General features: G+C 44.8%; 1 protein-coding gene across 1 annotated transcript; it reads left to right on the top strand.

Moving 5' to 3' along the window:
* On the top strand, nt 1-14,663 carry LOC137346298 (zinc finger protein 271-like). The gene is made up of 2 exons (XM_068009779.1): nt 1-24; nt 12,358-14,663. The coding sequence occupies exon 2, from the start codon at nt 13,338-13,340 to the stop codon at nt 14,580-14,582; it is 1,245 nt and encodes a 414-aa protein (XP_067865880.1). The 5' UTR covers nt 1-24; nt 12,358-13,337; the 3' UTR covers nt 14,583-14,663.
* The last annotated feature ends 3,062 nt before the right edge of the window (nt 14,664-17,725 follow it).

The raw sequence follows: 17,725 nt of genomic DNA, 5'->3' as shown, positions 1-17,725 counted from the left end.
GCTGGTTCACTGACGGAGGAGACGGTGAGTAAAGGAGCAGTGTTTGTGCTGATTATAACCCATAATATCCACACGAATGTTGAGGACTGAATATCCAGTGAGAAAAGGAGCAGAGTTTGTACAGATTGTATCCCATAATATCCACACGAATGTTGAGGACTGAATATCCAGTGAGAAAAGGAGCGGAGTTTGTACAGATTGTATCCCATAATATCCACACTAATGTTCAGGACTGAATATCCAGTGAGAAAAGGCGCCTAGTTTGTACAGATTGTATCCCATAATATCCACACTAATGTTCAGGACTGAATATCCAGTGAGTGAAGGAGCAGAGTTTGCACAGATTGTATCCCATAATATCCACACTAATGTTCAGGACTGAATATCCAGTGAGTGAAGGAGCAGAGTTTGCACAGATTGTATCCCATAATATCCACACTAATGTTCAGGACTGAATATCCAGTGAGTGAAGGAGCAGAGTTTGCACAGATTGTATCCCATAATATCCACACTAATGTTCAGGACTGAATATCCAGTGAGTGACGGAGCGGAGTTTGTACAGATTGTATCCCATAATATCCACACTAATGTTCAGGACTGAATATCCAGTGAGTGAAGGAGCAGAGTTTGTACAGATTGTATCCCATAATATCCACACTAATGTTCAGGACTGAATATCCAGTGAGAAAAGGAGCGGAGTTTGTACAGATTGTATCCCATAATATCCACACTAATGTTCAGGACTGAATATCCAGTGAGAAAAGGCGCCTAGTTTGTACAGATTGTATCCCATAATATCCACACTAATGTTCAGGACTGAATATCCAGTGAGAAAAGGCGCCTAGTTTGTACAGATTGCATCCCATAATATCTACACTAATGTTCAGGACTGAATGTCCAGTGAGTGAAGAAGCAGAGTTTGTACAGATTGTATCCCATAATATCCACACTAATGTTCAGGACTGAATATCCAGTGAGTGACGGAGCGGAGTTTGTACAGATTGTATCCCATAATATCCACACTAAGTGAGTGACGGAGCGGAGTTTGTACAGATTGTATCCCATAATATCCACACTAATGTTCAGGACTGAATATCCAGTGAGTGAAGGAGCAGAGTTTGTACAGATTGTATCCCATAATATCCACACTAATGTTCAGGACTGAATATCCAGTGAGTGATGGAGCAGAGTTTATACAGATTGTATCCCATAATATCCACACTAATGTTCAGGACTGAATATCCAGTGAGTGAAGGAGCAGAGTTTGTACAGATTGTATCCCATAATATCCACACTAATGTTCAGGACTGAATATCCAGTGAGTAAAGGAGCGGAGTTTGTACAGATTGTATCCCATAATATCCACACTAATGTTCAGGACTGAATATCCAGTGAGTAAAGGCGCCTAGTTTGTACAGATTGTATCCCATAATATCCACACTAATGTTCAGGACTGAATATCCAGTGAGTAAAGGCGCCTAGTTTGTACAGATTGTATCCCATAATATCCACACTAATGTTCAGGACTGAATATCCAGTGAGTGACGGAGCGGAGTTTGTACAGATTGTATCCCATAATATCCACACGAATGTTCAGGACTGAATATCCAGTGAGTGACGGAGCGGAGTTTGTACAGATTGTATCCCATAATATCCACACTAATGTTCAGGACTGAATATCCAGTGAGTGACGGAGCGGAGTTTGTGCAGATTGTATCCCATAATATCCACACTAATGTTCAGGACTGAATATCCAGTGAGTGAAGGAGCAGAGTTTGTACAGATTGTATCCCATAATATCCACACTAATGTTCAGGACTGAATATCCAGTGAGTGATGGAGCAGAGTTTGTACAGATTGTATCCCATAATATCCACACTAATGTTCAGGACTGAATATCCAGTGAGTGAAGGAGCAGAGTTTGTACAGATTGTATCCCATAATATCCACACTAATGTTCAGGACTGAATATCCAGTGAGTGACGGAGCAGAGTTTGTACAGATTGTATCCCATAATATCCACACTAATGTTCAGGACTGAATATCCAGTGAGTGACGGAGCAGAGTTTGTACAGATTGTATCCCATAATATCCACACTAATGTTCAGGACTGAATATCCAGTGAGTAAAGGAGCAGAGTTTGTACAGATTGTATCCCATAATATCCACACTAATGTTCAGGACTGAATATCCAGTGAGTAAAGGAGCGGAGTTTGTACAGATTGTATCCCATAATATCCACACTAATGTTCAGGACTGAATATCCAGTGAGTAAAGGAGCAGAGTTTGTACAGATTGTATCCCATAATATCCACACTAATGTTCAGGACTGAATATCCAGTGAGTAAAGGAGCGGAGTTTGTACAGATTGTATCCCATAATATCCACACTAATGTTCAGGACTGAATATCCAGTGAGTAAAGGAGCAGAGTTTGTACAGATTGTATCCCATAATATCCTCACTAATGTTCAGGACTGAATATCCAGTGAGTAAAGGAGCGGAGTTTGTACAGATTGTATCCCATAATATCCACACTTATGTTCAGGACTGAATATCCAGTGAGTAAAGGAGCGGAGTTTGTACAGATTGTATCCCATAATATCCACACTAATGTTCAGGACTGAATATCCAGTGAGTAAAGGAGCGGAGTTTGTACAGATTGTATCCCATAATATCCACACTAATGTTCAGGACTGAATATCCAGTGAGTAAAGGCGCCTAGTTTGTACAGATTGTATCCCATAATATCCACACTAATGTTCAGGACTGAATATCCAGTGAGTAAAGGCGCCTAGTTTGTACAGATTGTATCCCATAATATCCACACTAATGTTCAGGACTGAATATCCAGTGAGTGACGGAGCGGAGTTTGTACAGATTGTATCCCATAATATCCACACTAATGTTCAGGACTGAATATCCAGTGAGTGACGGAGCGGAGTTTGTACAGATTGTATCCCATAATATCCACACTAATGTTCAGGACTGAATATCCAGTGAGTGACGGAGCGGAGTTTGTACAGATTGTATCCCATAATATCCACACTAATGTTCAGGACTGACTATCCAGTGAGTGAAGGAGCAGAGTTTGTACAGATTGTATCCCATAATATCCACACTAATGTTCAGGACTGAATATCCAGTGAGTGAAGGAGCAGAGTTTGTACAGATTGTATCCCATAATATCCACACTAATGTTCAGGACTGAATATCCAGTGAGTGACGGAGCAGAGTTTGTACAGATTGTATCCCATAATATCCACACTAATGTTCAGGACTGAATATCCAGTGAGTGACGGAGCAGAGTTTGTACAGATTGTATCCCATAATATCCACACTAATGTTCAGGACTGAATATCCAGTGAGTGAAGGAGCAGAGTTTGTACAGATTGTATCCCATAATATCCACACTAATGTTCAGGACTGAAAATCCAGTGAGTGAAGGAGCAGAGTTTGTCCAGATTGTATCCCATAATATCCACACTAATGTTCAGGACTGAATATCCAGTGAGTGAAGGAGCAGAGTTTGTACAGATTGTATCCCATAATATCCACACTAATGATCAGGACTGAATATCCAGTGAGTGACGGAGCAGAGTTTGTACAGATTGTATCCCATAATATCCACACTAATGATCAGGACTGAATATCCAGTGAGTGACGGAGCAGAGTTTGTCCAGATTGTATCCCATAATATCCACACTAATGTTCAGGACTGAATATCCAGTCAGTAAAGGAGCAGAGTTTGTCCAGATTGTATCCCATAATATCCACACTAATGTTCAGGACTGAATATCCAATGAGTAAAGGAGCAGAGTTTGTACAGATTGTATCCCATAATATCCACACTAATGTTCAGGACTGAATATCCAGTCAGTAAAGGAGCAGAGTTTGTCCAGATTGTATCCCATAATATCCACACTAATGTTCAGGACTGAATATCCAGTGAGTGAAGGAGCAGAGTTTGTACAGATTGTATCCCATAATATCCACACTAATGTTCAGGACTGAATATCCAGTGAGTGACGGAGCAGAGTTTGTACAGATTGTATCCCATAATATCTACTCTAATGTTCAGGACTGAATATCCAGTGAGTGACGGAGCAGAGTTTTTACAGATTGTATCCCATAATATCCACACTAATGTTCAGGACTGAATATCCAGTGAATGACGGAGCAGAGTTTGTGCAGATTGTATCCCATAATATCCACACTAATGTTCAGGACTGAATATCCAGTGAGTAAAGGAGCAGAGTTTGTACAGATTGTATCCCATAATATCCACACTAATGTTCAGGACTGAATATCCAGTGAGTGATGGAGCAGAGTTTGTGCAGATTGTATCCCATAATATCCACATTAATGTTCAGGACTGAATATCCAGTGAGTGACGGAGCAGAGTTTGTACAGATTCTATCCCATAATATCCACACTAATGTTCAGGACTGAATATCCAGTGAGTGACGGAGCAGAGTTTGTACAGATTGTATCCCATAATATCTACACTAATGTTCAGGTCTGAATATCCAGTGAGTGACGGAGCAGAGTTTGTACAGATTCTATCCCATAATATCCACACTAATGTTCAGGACTGAATATCCAGTGAGTAAAGGAGCAGAGTTTGTACAGATTCTATCCCATAATATCTACACTAATGTTCAGGGCTGAATTTCCAGTGAGTGAAGGAGCAGAGTTTGTACAGATTGTATCCCATAATATCCACACTAATGTTCAGGTCTGAATATCCAGTGAGTGACGGAGCAGAGTTTGTACAGATTGTATCCCATAATATCTTCACTGATGTTCAGGTCTGGGCATCATTTGTGTTTGATTTAAAATGTTGCTTGTGAACTCTCTGTTCGCAGGCTGCCTTGCTTTAACTCAGTGAGAAAGCGGGGAACCAGTGTTTGGGGGATTGGAGAGAGTGGGAGGGAGGGATGGGGAGGGCATTGGAGACTGAGAGCATGAGAAAGAAAGAGGGAGTGAGATCAGGGACTCGGAGGTGAGAGAGAGGGCTCGAGACCATGGACCCGGTGGGGGAGGAGGGGGGGGCGTTGCGGGCGGCGTGTTGTGTGCTTGGGTGGAGAGTAAGAGAGAGTGAGGGAGTGCGAGCGAGAAGCCCCGGTGTTGGGCTGGGAGTGGTGTGGGAAGAGAGAAGACGTGGAGAGTACATGGACCCTGAGGCAGCAGGTGTGTCGTGGAGGCAATGGTGGGGGGAGAGAGAGAGAAAATGTGTGCAGGGAACTGGTGGTATCAGTGAATCAGGATTCGGGGGAGCAAGAGAGAGGGGGAGAGCAGGAACCTCAGGATGGGGTGTAGTGGAAAGAGTGAGAGTGCAGACACGGAAGGGAGAGAACAGGAATCCAGTGGGAAGTTGGGAGCGAAATAGATAGTGCAGGGATCTTGGTTGAGAGAGAAAAAGTGCAGGGAGCTGGGGGAGAGAGAGAACAATGGAGAGACCAGGGATCCAGAGACAGAGAGTGCAAGCAACAGAGGAAGAGAGCAGGGGCCCAGTGAGAGAGAGAGAGAGAGAAATAAGGGACCTGAGGACTGAGGGAGGGGGAGAGAGTGGGTGGAGAGTACACAGATAGTACCGCTTGATATTGGTAGGATTGGGACAAGCTCACTCAAGCCAATTCTGGCACCACAATATAGGAAAGGTGTGCAGGTGTTAGAAAGGATGCATAACAGATTTACGAGATTGGTTGCAGGGATGAGGGGCTTCAGTTATGTGGATAGACTGGAGAAGCTGTTCCCCACAGGGAAGAGAAGGTTGAGAGGAGATTTGATCGAGGTGTTCAAAATCATGAGGAGTCGAGACAGAGTAGATAGAAAGAAACTGTGCTCATTGGTGGAAGGGTTGAGAAGCAGAGGACATCGATTTAAGATTTTTGACAAAAGAAGAAAAACTTTTTTTTCACAGTGAGGGTTTATGATCTGGAATTCACTGCCTGAGAGTGTAGTGAAGGCAGATTCAATCATAGCTTTTAAAACAGAACTGGATAATTATCTAAATAGAAAAAGTTGCAGGGCTGCAGGTAAAGGGTAGTGATGTGGGACTAGGTGAGTTACTCTTGCAGAGAGCAGACACAGACACAATGGGTCGAATGACCGCTTACTGTTGTTCTAAAAGGTTTAATTTTTGTACTAAAATCTTCGACTCCTGTGTGTTTAAAAAAAAAAACTGAAAAAAGAGCACCTGCAAATAACTGGAATTTTTTGAATGTTGACTTTTGTATGCAAGAATAGGAGAAGCAAACAGTTTCAAGGAAACGGCAAGAGGTTTTGACCTCCTTTGACAGAGGAGATACTGTGTCTGGACATGTGACCATGTTCAGGAAGGTTTTTTTCACTTTGGACTTTAAAAACCAGTGAGTTGGACAAAGAGCAGGCATTTTTGAAACTTAGACCTGACTTGCCTGGAGACTGGAGAAAAAGACCTCTCTCTGTTCAGGAGATTTGCATCTCTTGGAAAAAGAGAAATCCTGTATTTGAAAGGTGGCATATTCCTATTGCCTCTTGTCTCTGAAGAATTCCTGCATCCAGAGTGGTTCCTGTTGCCTCCTGTGTTTTGGGACATCCTGGAACCTGAACAAAGCTTCTATTGCTATGTTGCTGCAGTGAGTCCTGAGCATACCAGTTGCTGCATCCCTGCTGAAAGACCTGTGACACCTGCTGTAGACATATTGCCTTGAATGCCTCCCCATCAAAGTTCATCAATTTCGCCTGGAGAGACTTCGAATGGCATCTGACTATTCGACTCTGGGACACCTTACCGTACCCAAAACATCTTACCAGAACGTGATAAACTCATCCTTTTTATTATTGCTTCTATTCCTAAGAAACAGCTATAAACCAAAATCCTTTTTCCCTGCTTAACCTTTTTACATACAATAGCACAGTCGTCTCTGACAGAAGCTGAGGCAAAAGGAGTTTCAGAAAGCTGTTGAAGACGGGGTTTGATGAGGCAATGTAGACTGCCTCATAGACCTGCAGACGAAGACTAGATAGTTGTTCGACAGGTAGTGGTACCACCTAAATATCGCTGGGAATTATTAAGGTTTAGCACATGACATTCCTCGAGCAGGACAGATGGGGATCCAGAAGACCAAATCACATATAAGTCAACATTATTACTGGCCAGGCCTCACAAAGGACGTGATGCAGTATTGTAGGATATGCCACACATGCCAAATGGTGGGAAAAGCGCAACCCACCATAAAACCGGCACCCCTAATTCCCATACAAGTTACTGAGGAACTATTTAGTAAGGTGTTGGTAGACTGCATAGGACCACTGCCAGAAACAAACGTGGGGCACCAATATATACTCATTATCATGGATATGGTTAGTCTATTTCCAGAGGTCATTTCCTTGAGGAAAATTACTGCTAAAGTAGTAGCAGAGAAGTTAATCCAATTCTTTATGTGATATGGATTACCACTTGAAGTTCAATTGGATCAAGTCTAGGATATTTCAGTAGGTCATGGGCAATTTGGATATCAAGTAGTTGTCATGCTAGGCCCCCACCTGCCAAGAATGAGGCACATTAATTTTGTCATGAACATCGATTTTAAACTGTTGCTGGAGTGAGGAAATGACTTGTTAAACAGATCAGCTATGGCTGGAAAAGACCTTTACATATTAACAGACAGTGCTTGGAAGGACAATGGACCATTCCCTGGCACATTCAACCCACAATGGACCTTGATCACCAGGTATTATGTGTAAGGGGAGCATTCCAGAGACTGCCAAATTTATACAATCCAGGACTGGTTTGACCAGCTGGTCATATGACTAACTGACTGTTCAAGGGTCTTTTGAACTAGCCACAGAGAGTTTGAACTGAGAGTGTCTGTTTGCTGCAGGACTGAAAAGACCTCTCCTGGCTGTCACGCCACAGCCTCTCCTGTCTGCTCCCATCTCTTTCTCACGGAACTCCAAATCCACTGAAGACACATGAACCCAAGTGAGAAAAGTCTCCTCCAGTGAACAATTTTTAAGAAGAATACTGGGCCCCAACGAAAAGCAAGATATATCTACAATCAAGGACTCTACAGTGAGCTTGAGGATCCGTCACAAAACCTCTCTGCAGAGATTGCCTCAGACGTTTCCACTTTATTTCTTCTGTTGTGTTCTGTTTCTGTCTGCATGTGTGTATCGTGTATGCACGCTAGCATGGGCGCGCCATGTATCTGCAGACGTTAACCAAATTAAAGATCAAGTTTAATAAATTTCAATCTTTAAACCTAAGAAAACCTGTTTGTGCTGGTTTATTTGCCTTATAATTGGATTCACCAAGGGGGTGCTAAAAACAGTGTTTTAAAAAATTAAACCCTGTTCCGGTAAGACCAGGCGGAGGCTGAGAGGGAACCCAAGATACCTTTCTCACCTGGTCGTAACATAGTTAAAATCTTCAGCATATCACCCATAGACACAGGAAGCTTTAGAAAGGTAGCATCAAGCTCTCAAAACAATGATTAGAGCAAACTGTCATGAATATCCACTTGATTGGGACATAGGGCTAGACTGCTATTTGCCACTAGATACTCACCGAATGAGTCTACAGGTTTTAGTCCTTTCGAATTGGTCTGCGGGCATGAGATAAAAGGCCCTCTAAAACTCATCAAAGGCAGGTTCTTAGAACAAAGGAATGAATCTTCGGTACGAGATCATGCATGTTCCGGGAAAGGCGCAGTGGTTAGCACCGCAGCCTCACAGCTCCAGCGACCCGGGTTCGATTCTGGGTACTGCCTGTGTGGAGTTTGCAAGTTCTCCCTGTGACTGCATGGGTTTTCGCCAGGTGCTCCAGTTTCCTCCCACAGCCAAAGACTTGCAGGTTGATAGGTAAATTGGCCATTGTAAATTGCCCCTAGTGCAGGTAGGTGATAGGGAATATGGGATTACTGTAGGGTTAGTATAAAATGGGTGGTTGCTGGTCAGCACAGACTTGGTGGGCCGAAGGGCCTGTTTCAGTGCTGTATCTCTAAATAAATAAATAAGCTTGCAATGTGGCTCAGGAACATCTTAAATCATCCCAAACACTACGAGAAAATGGTGCGACAAAAATGCAAAGACCTGAACTTTTCAAGCGGGGATGAAGTATTAGCATTATTACCTTTACAGGGAGAACTATTAAAAGCACAGTTCAGTGGTCCATATAAAGTGGTCAAAAGAGTTGGTACGGTACACCCCAGATCATCGGAAAAAGAATCAGCTTTGTGCACTGAACTCAAGAGGTGAGGTGAGAGTGACTGCCCTTGACATTAAGGCAGCACTTGACTGAGTATGGCATCAAGGTGCCTGAGCAAAACTTGAGTCAATGGAAATCGGGAGGAAAACTCTCTGCTGGCTGGAGTCATATCTAGCGCAAAGGAAGATGGTTGTGGTTGTTGGAGGTCAATCATCTGAGCACCAGGACATCACTGCAGGAGTTCCTTAGGGTAGTGCCTAGGCCCAACTATCTTCAACTGCTTCATCAATGACCTTCCTTCAATCATAAGGTCAGAAGTGGGGATGTTCGCTGATGATTGCATAATGTTCAGCACCATTCGCGACTCCTCAGATACTGAAGCAGCCCGTGTCAAAATGCAGCAAGACCTGGACAATATCCAGGCTTGGTCTGATAAGTGGCAAGTAACATTTGCACCACACAAGTGCCAGGTAAATAACTATCTCCAACAAAAGAGAATCTAACCATCTTCCCTTGACATTCAATGGCAATAAGATCGCTGAATCCCCCACTATCAACATCCTGGGGATTACCATTGACCAGAAACAGAACTGGAGTAGCCATATAAATACTGTGGCTACAAGAGCAGGTCAGAGGCTAGGAATCCTGAGGCGAGTAACTCACCTCCTGCCCCCCCCCCCCACCACCACACCCTCCAAAGCCTGTCCACCATCTACAAGGCACAAGTCAGGAGTGTGATGGAATACTCACCACTTGCCTGGATTGGTGCAGCTTCAACAACACTCAAGAAGCTCGACACCATCCAGGACAAAGCAGCCCGCTTGATTGGCACCCCATCTACAAACATTCACTCCCTCCACCACCGACGCACAGTGGCAGCAGTGTGTACCATCTACAAGATGCACTGCAGCAATGCACCAAGGTTCCTTAGACAACACCTTCCAAACCCGCGACCTCTACCACCTCGAAGGACAGGGCAGCAGATGCATGGGAATAGCACCACTTGCAAGTTCCCCTCCAAGCCACACACCATCCTGACTTGGAACTATATCACCATTCCTTCACTGTCGCTGGGTCAAAATCCTGGAACTCCCTTCCTAACAGCACTGTTGGTGTACCTACCCCACATGGACTGCAGCGGTTTAAGAAGGCAGCTCACCACCACCTTCTCAAGGGCAGTGAAGGATGGGCAATAAATGCTGACCTAGCCAGCGACGCCCACATCCCATGAACAAATAAAAAAATCAATATGTTATAGCAATATTATAGCAGGGAGGAAGTTAAGCCACTAGAAGTATGTTAAGTAATAGGGACAGAGAAGAATAAAAGCGATAGTGAGGATGAGGCAGAAGGAGGCCTAGCCAATCAGCAAATTGAACCCCCTAATATCCGGTTAGCTCATACAAAATGGCTTGGAAAATTGGGCAACATGCTTTCGTACTTAATTGCAGAACAACGAGTAGACCTAATAAGGCTACTCACAGTATTTAAAAGAGTCTGTAGAGATAAGCCAGGATGTGCAACCTTCGCCACACATGATGTGGATGTTGGGGAATCCATTCCTATAAAAAAGTATCCTTACTGCTTAAGTCCAGACAAACCAGCCCAAGTAAAAGCAGAAATCCAATACATGCTGGAAAACAACTGAATTGAACCTAATCAAAGCAGCTGGAGTTCACCAATAGTATTTGTGCATAAACCTGATGGGTCAACCCGACTTCGCATAGACTACAGAAAAATCAATGTAGTAACAGGCAGACCCCTATCCATTTCCTCGCTTGGAAGACTGTATTGACAGAGTGGGCAGTTCCATGTTTCTTACAAAGATAGATTTGTGAAAGGGATACTGCTAAGTTCCTTTAACACCCCAAGCTAAAGATATATCAGCTTTTGTCACACCAGACGGTCTTTACCAGTGCCAAGTGATGCCATGCGGGCAAAAGAACGCCCCAGCAACTTTTCAGAGACAAATGAATGAAGTGGTAGCCAGTGCTGATATATAATAACACTAGAAACTCAGTTTAAAAAATTCCAAGATTTAATGGTACATCTGGCAAAAAGCGAATTCACGAAAGTAATAGTGACCTTCCTCGGACATATAGTGAGTCAAGGACAAGTATCACCAAGAACGGCAAAAGTGCAAGCTTAGTGGAGTTCCCTATCCCTAAGACTAAACATGAAGTCTTGAGATTTTTGGGGATGTGTGGTTTCTACAGAACGTTTCCACTGAATTTTAGTACTGCAGCTGTTCCGCTAATTGATTTGTTACAGAAAAAGAAAACCAAGATAGTGTGGTCAGGTGAATGCTAGGCATCTTTTGAAAAGCTAAAGGCAGTTTTGACTAATGAACTAGTGTTGGCTGCTCCAAATTTTGCTCAGCCCTTCAAGGTAGCGATTAATCTGGGGGTCGGTGCAGTCCTATTACAAGATGACGAATCGGGCATAGAAGCACTTCTCAAAAAAATTGAATCGCCACCAAAAAAACGATTCCACCATGGAAAAAGCAACATTAGGACTATTGCTAGCTCTTAAATATTTTGAAGCGTATGCTGACACGACTGCAAAGAAACTGATATACACTGATCATAATCCATTAACCTTTGTGGAAAATTTTAAAACCTAAAATGCGGAAAATTCAGATGGAGTTTACTGTTACAGAAGGTTGTGGGTTTAAGGCCCATTCCAGAGATTTGAGCACTGAGGCTGACACTCCAGTGCAGTACTGAGGGTGTTAAACTGAGGCTCCCTCTGTCCACTCAGGTGGACATAAAAGATCACAGGGCACTATTTCAAAGAAGAGCAGGGGAGTTATCCCCGGGGTCCTGGTCAATATTTATCCCTCAATCAACATCACAAAAACAGATTAGCTGGTCATTATCACATTGCTGTTTGTGGGAGCTTCGAAAGTACATTATTGGCTGTAGTGTTTTGGGACATCTGGTGGTCATGAAAGGTGCGATATCAATGCAAGTTATTTTTTTTAAAGTTTAAAAAAAATCCAACACAGGCAATCCAGGCAAAATCCATTGATCCACATTTACTGCCCCCACAGTTCAGTAACCTGCTGACCCTCCCTGGACACCAGTCTCCCAGTGAGGGGTCAGCACCTTCAGAGACGGTAGAGAATCGGAGGAAACTCACTCATTATTTTATTGTGTTACAGGAGTATCTCACCGTATGACATCAGAGAATAGAGAGAGGATAGACACCTGCCAAGACCTGAGGAGATCCCGGACATCACCCCAGGGACAACTCCACAGAAAAAGCATCTTCAGTGAATCGGATTGGTCAAGAGAAGTGAAACTGACCAGTATCCAGCATCCAATCAAAACCAACGCTTCCATAGGTTTGGCTGTGGGATATCAGTCACTCCAGGAGATGGAGGGAGTGTAACGGGTGAGATTGGAAAGAAGTCTCTCAGGTTCCACCATCAGTAGTTTTCACACAGTCATTGACGTTCCTGAAACACTGGAACATCCACTCAGGTGAAAGGTCATTCACTGTGAGGGACGTAAGGACTGCTCCGAGTGTGAGGAGGGCCTTGAGTCTTCATTACACCTTGTGAAGCATTGGCAGATCCTGACAGGTGTCTGATGTTTGCTGAGGGCTTTATATGATTGTTGGACCTCCTCATCCACAGACGGTGAGAGTGTAGACAGTCTTAGTGACACCATTGTGTCTCCTGTAACACGAGGGCAGCCACATGGCAGAGAAAACAATTGAATGTGGACAATTTGACGGAGTCTCTGCAAGGTCATCAGGCCCTGTGAATCCCCAATCCACCAACACAGAGGAGAGGTGGTTCTAGTGTGAAGTGTGTGAGAAGACCTTTGTACAGTTATCGTACCTCCTGAAACACCAACACACCCACACGGGAGAAACTGTTCAAGGTCGAGGTGTGTGACAAAACGTTCTCTCAATTATCCCACCACCTGGTCCATCAGAGAACACACAGGGGAGAAACCCTTCATGTGTGACATTTGCCACAAAGCTTTCCCAAAGTTGTCCAGTCACTTACAACACTAGCGCATTCACACAGGGGAGAGGCCCTTCAGGTGTGAAGTGTGTGTTCAGTCCGTTACTCAGTCTTCGACCCTCCTGCCGCACTAGTCTATCCACACGGGCAGGAAGTTCAGCTGTCAGATGAGTGATAAAACCTTCACACAGTCCTCAGCTCTCCAGCAACATCAGCGGACGCACACAGGAGAGAAACGCTTCAGGTGTGAGGTGTGTGACAAAGTGTTTGTGACATCGACCACCCTCCTGGTCCACCAGCGAGTGCACACGGGGGAGAAACCTTTCCGCTGTGAGATTTGTGCAAAATGTTTCACGCAGTCATCCAACCTCCGCACACACCAGCGGATCCACACTGGGGAGAGACCCTTCAGGTGTGAGGTGTGCGACAAAGCTTTTGGGGCATCGTCCACACTCCTGGTCCACCAGCGAGTGCACATGGAGGAGAAACCTTTCCGCTGTGAGGTTTGTGCAAAAGGTTTCACAGAGTCATCCGCCCTCCTCATACACCAGCGGATCCACTCAGGGCAGAGACCATTCAAGTGTGAGGTTTGTGATAAGACCTTCATGCAGTTATCGACTCTCCGTCGCCATCACAGGATTCACACAGGGGAGAGATCTTACAAGTGCGAGGATTGTGATAAGACCTTCACTGATTCAGCGAGCCTCCTTCGCCATCAGAGGATCCACTCAGGGGAGAAACCCTTCAGGTGTGAGGTGTGTGACAAAGCTTTTGTGAGATCGTCCACCCTCCTGGTCCACCAGCGAGTGCACATGGAGGAGAAACCTTTCCGCTGTGAGGTTTGTGCAAAAGGTTTCACACTGTCATCCACCCTCCGGACACACCAGCGAATCCACACAGGGGAGAGGCCCTTCAGGTGTGAGGTGTGTGACAAGTCCTTCACTCGGTCTTCGCTCCTCTTGCAGCACCAAGTTATCCACACAGGGGAGAGGAAGTTCAGCTGTCAGATTTGTGACAAAGCCTTCAAACAGTCCTCAGCTCTCGCCCTACACCAGAGGACACACACAGGGGAGAAACCCTTCAGGTGTGAGGTGTGTGACAAAGCTTTTATGACGTCGTCCACCCTCCTGGTCCACCAGCGCGTGCACACGGGGGAGAAACCTTTCCGCTGTGAGGTTTGTGCAAAAGGTTTCACACTGTCATCCAATCTCCTGATACACCAGCGGATCCACACAGGAGAGAAGCCCTTGAGTTGTGAGATTTGCCAGAAAACCTTCACAAACCCCTCAAACTTGCTGAAACATAAGAGGATTCACACAGGAGGGAAACCCTTCGAGTGTGAGATGTGTGATAAAGCCTTCACACGCTCATCGAACCTCCTGCTTCACCTCAGGACCCACACGAGGGACTAACCCTTCAGGTGAGACAGAGCACCCATCCCACCTCCTGCAACACCAGGAGATTCACATGGGGGAGAAACTGTTTGGATGCGAGTTCTGCAACAAAGCTTTCAAACAGTTGCCTGATCTCCTGGAACATCAATGTACTCACACTGGAGACAAACCCTTCCAGTGTGACGTGTGCCAGGAATGTTTCACCTACTCTTCCTCTCTAGAGCTTCACCAGAGTCTCCACACAGGATAGAAACCCTCCGAGATTGACATGTACCAGTGCAGTTTCACTATCTCCTCCTCCTCCTCCCTTCCAGTATGATCACTGCAAGAACTGCTTCACTGACATAGCCACATCGGCTTGGAGCAAACTCAAGTCCTCCAACATTGCGATGGTCTTCAGAGCTGTCTCCAGGCTGCCTTGTCCCCCTGCAGCTGAGCAGCTGTTCCATTGTGGTACCTGTTCCAGAATTTGCAGCAACATCACCAAGCTTACCCAGTCTCACTGTATGCAGACCCATGAGAAAGTGTAGGGGAGCAATGTTTGTGACACAGCTTTTACCAAGCTCACCTGTGACAGCCTATGTGACTGCACAAAGGCAGACTATCCTTCTTCGTCCTTCTTGACCTGTTTGCAGCCTCCAATGCCTCTTCACCATCATCCAGCTGGGTGGGACTGCACTTGTCTGGTTTCATTGGCTACAACAGGACAGATACTAGAGAACTGCCATCAATGGCTTCTCTTCCCACTCCTGCACCATTACCTCTGGTGTTCCCAAAGGATCTGTCCTTGTCCCTTCCTATTTCTCATCTACGTGCTGTTCCTCAGTGACATCATCCAAAAGCGCAGTATTAGTTTTCACACGTACACTGACGACACCCAGTACCAGCTGACCACCACCTCTCTCAACTTCCCCACTTGTTACTAAATTATAAAACAGCTTATCTGATGATCAAGGAGGGGGATTGTGATATACCTCAAAATATTAGCATTTAAAGGGAGGAAGTATTAGCTGTTTTAGTGGGCTTAAAAGTGGAATAAATCCCCAGGCCTAGATGAGCTATGTCCCAGGCTGTTATGTCGGATAAATGGGTCTTTTTCCAAATGGCAGGCAGTGACTCCTGGGGTACCGCAGGGATTGGTGCTCGGACCCCAGCTATTCACAATATATATTAATGATTTAGATTAGGGAACTAAATGTAATATCTCCAAATTTGCAGATGACACAAAACTGGGTGTGAGGGTGAGTTGTGAGGAGGATGCAGAGAGGCTTCAGGGTGATTTGGACAAGTTGAATGAATAGGCTAATGCATGGCAGATGCAGTATAATGTGGATAAGTGTGAGGTTATCCACTTTGGTAGCAAAAACAGGAAGGCAGATTATTATCTGAACGGCTATAAACTGAGAGAGGGGAATATGCAGCGAGACCTGGGTGTTCTTGTTGAAGGTAAGCGTGCAGGTGCAACAGGCGGTAGAAAAGGCAAATGGTATGTTGGCCTTCATAGCGAGAGGATTCGAGTATAGGAGCAGGGATGTCTTGCTGCAATTATACAGGGCCTTGATGAGGCTGCACCTGGAATATTGTGTGCAGTTTTGGTCTCCTTATCTGAGGAAAGATGTTCTTGCTCTAGAGGGAGTGCAGCGAAGGTTTACCAGACTGATTCCTGGGATGGTGGGACTGACATATGAGGAGAGATTGAGTCGCTTAGGATTATATTCGCTGCAGTTCAGAAGAGTGAGGGGGAATCTCATAGAAACCTATAAAATTCTAACGGGACTTGACAGGGTAGATGCAGGAAGGATGTTCCCGATGCTGGGGGAGTCCAGAACCAGGGGTCATAGTCTAAGGATACCTTTCAGGACTGAGATGAGGAGAAATTTCTTCACCCAGAGAGTGGTGAGCCTGTGGAATTTGCTACCACAGAAAGCAGTTGAGGCCAAAACATTGAATGTTTTCAAGAAGGGGTTAGATATAGTTCTTGGATCTAAAGGGATCAAAGGGTATGGGGAGAAAGCAGGAACAGGTTACTGAATTCAATGATCAGCCATGATTATAATGCATAGCGGGGCAGGCACAAAGGGCCGAATGGCCTACTCCTGCTCCTATTTTTTATGTTTCTATTTGAGGCAAGGGAGCAGTTAGCAGGGGTTCTGACACAAATTTTCAAATCCTCTCTGGCCATGGGAGAGGTACCAGAGGATTGGAGGACAGTAAATGTGGTACCATTATTCAAGATGGGATAAACCAGGTAATTACAGACCGGTGAGTCAGTGGTTGGGAAGCTATTGGAAAAAATTCTGAGGGACAGGATTAATCTCCACTTGGAGAGGCAGGGATTAATCAGGGATAGTCGGCAGGGCTTTGTCAGGGGGAGATCGTGTCTGATTAACTTGATTGAATTTTTGAAGGTGGTGACTAGAGGTGTAGATGAGGGTAAAGCAGTTGATGTAGTCTACATGGACTTCAGTAAGGCTTTTGATAAGGTCCCGCATAGGAGATTTGTTAAGAAAGTAAGAGCCCATGGGATCCAGGGTATTGGGCAAATTGGATCCAAAATTGGCTTAGTGGCAGGAGCAGAGGGTGATGGTCGAGAGTTGTTTTTGCGAGTGGAAGCCTGTGATCAGTGGTGTACCACAGGGATCAATGCTGGGATGCTTGCTGTTTGTAGTGTACATTATTGATTTAGACGTGAATATAGGAGGTATGATCAGTAAGTTCGCAGATGACACGAAAATTGGTGGTGTAAATAGTGAGGAGGAAAGCCTTAGGTGACAGGACAATATAGATGGGCTGGTAAGATGGGCAGAGCAGTGGCAAATGGAGTTTAATCCTGAGAAGTGTGAGGTGATGCATTTTGGGAGGACCAACAAGGCAAGGGAATATACAATGGATGGTAGGACCCTAGGAAGTACTGAAGGTCAGAAGGATCTTGGTGTACTTGTCCATAGATCACTGAAGGCAGCAGCACATGTAGATAAGGTGGTTCGAAAGGCATATGGGATACTTGCCTTTATATTAGCCAAGGCATCGAATATAAGAGCAGGGAGGTTATGTTGGAGCTGTATAAAACGCTAGTTTGGCTACAGCTGGAGTACTGTGTACAGTTCTGGGTACCACACTTTTGGAAGGATATGATTGCAGTGGAGAGGGTTGAAAGGAGA

The sequence above is a fragment of the Heterodontus francisci genome, chromosome 29 (assembly GCF_036365525.1).
Source record: "Heterodontus francisci isolate sHetFra1 chromosome 29, sHetFra1.hap1, whole genome shotgun sequence".
Taxonomy (NCBI): domain Eukaryota; kingdom Metazoa; phylum Chordata; class Chondrichthyes; order Heterodontiformes; family Heterodontidae; genus Heterodontus; species Heterodontus francisci.
The sequence above is the reverse complement of the archived record's forward strand: the minus strand, read 5'-3'. Positions and strand labels throughout refer to the sequence as shown.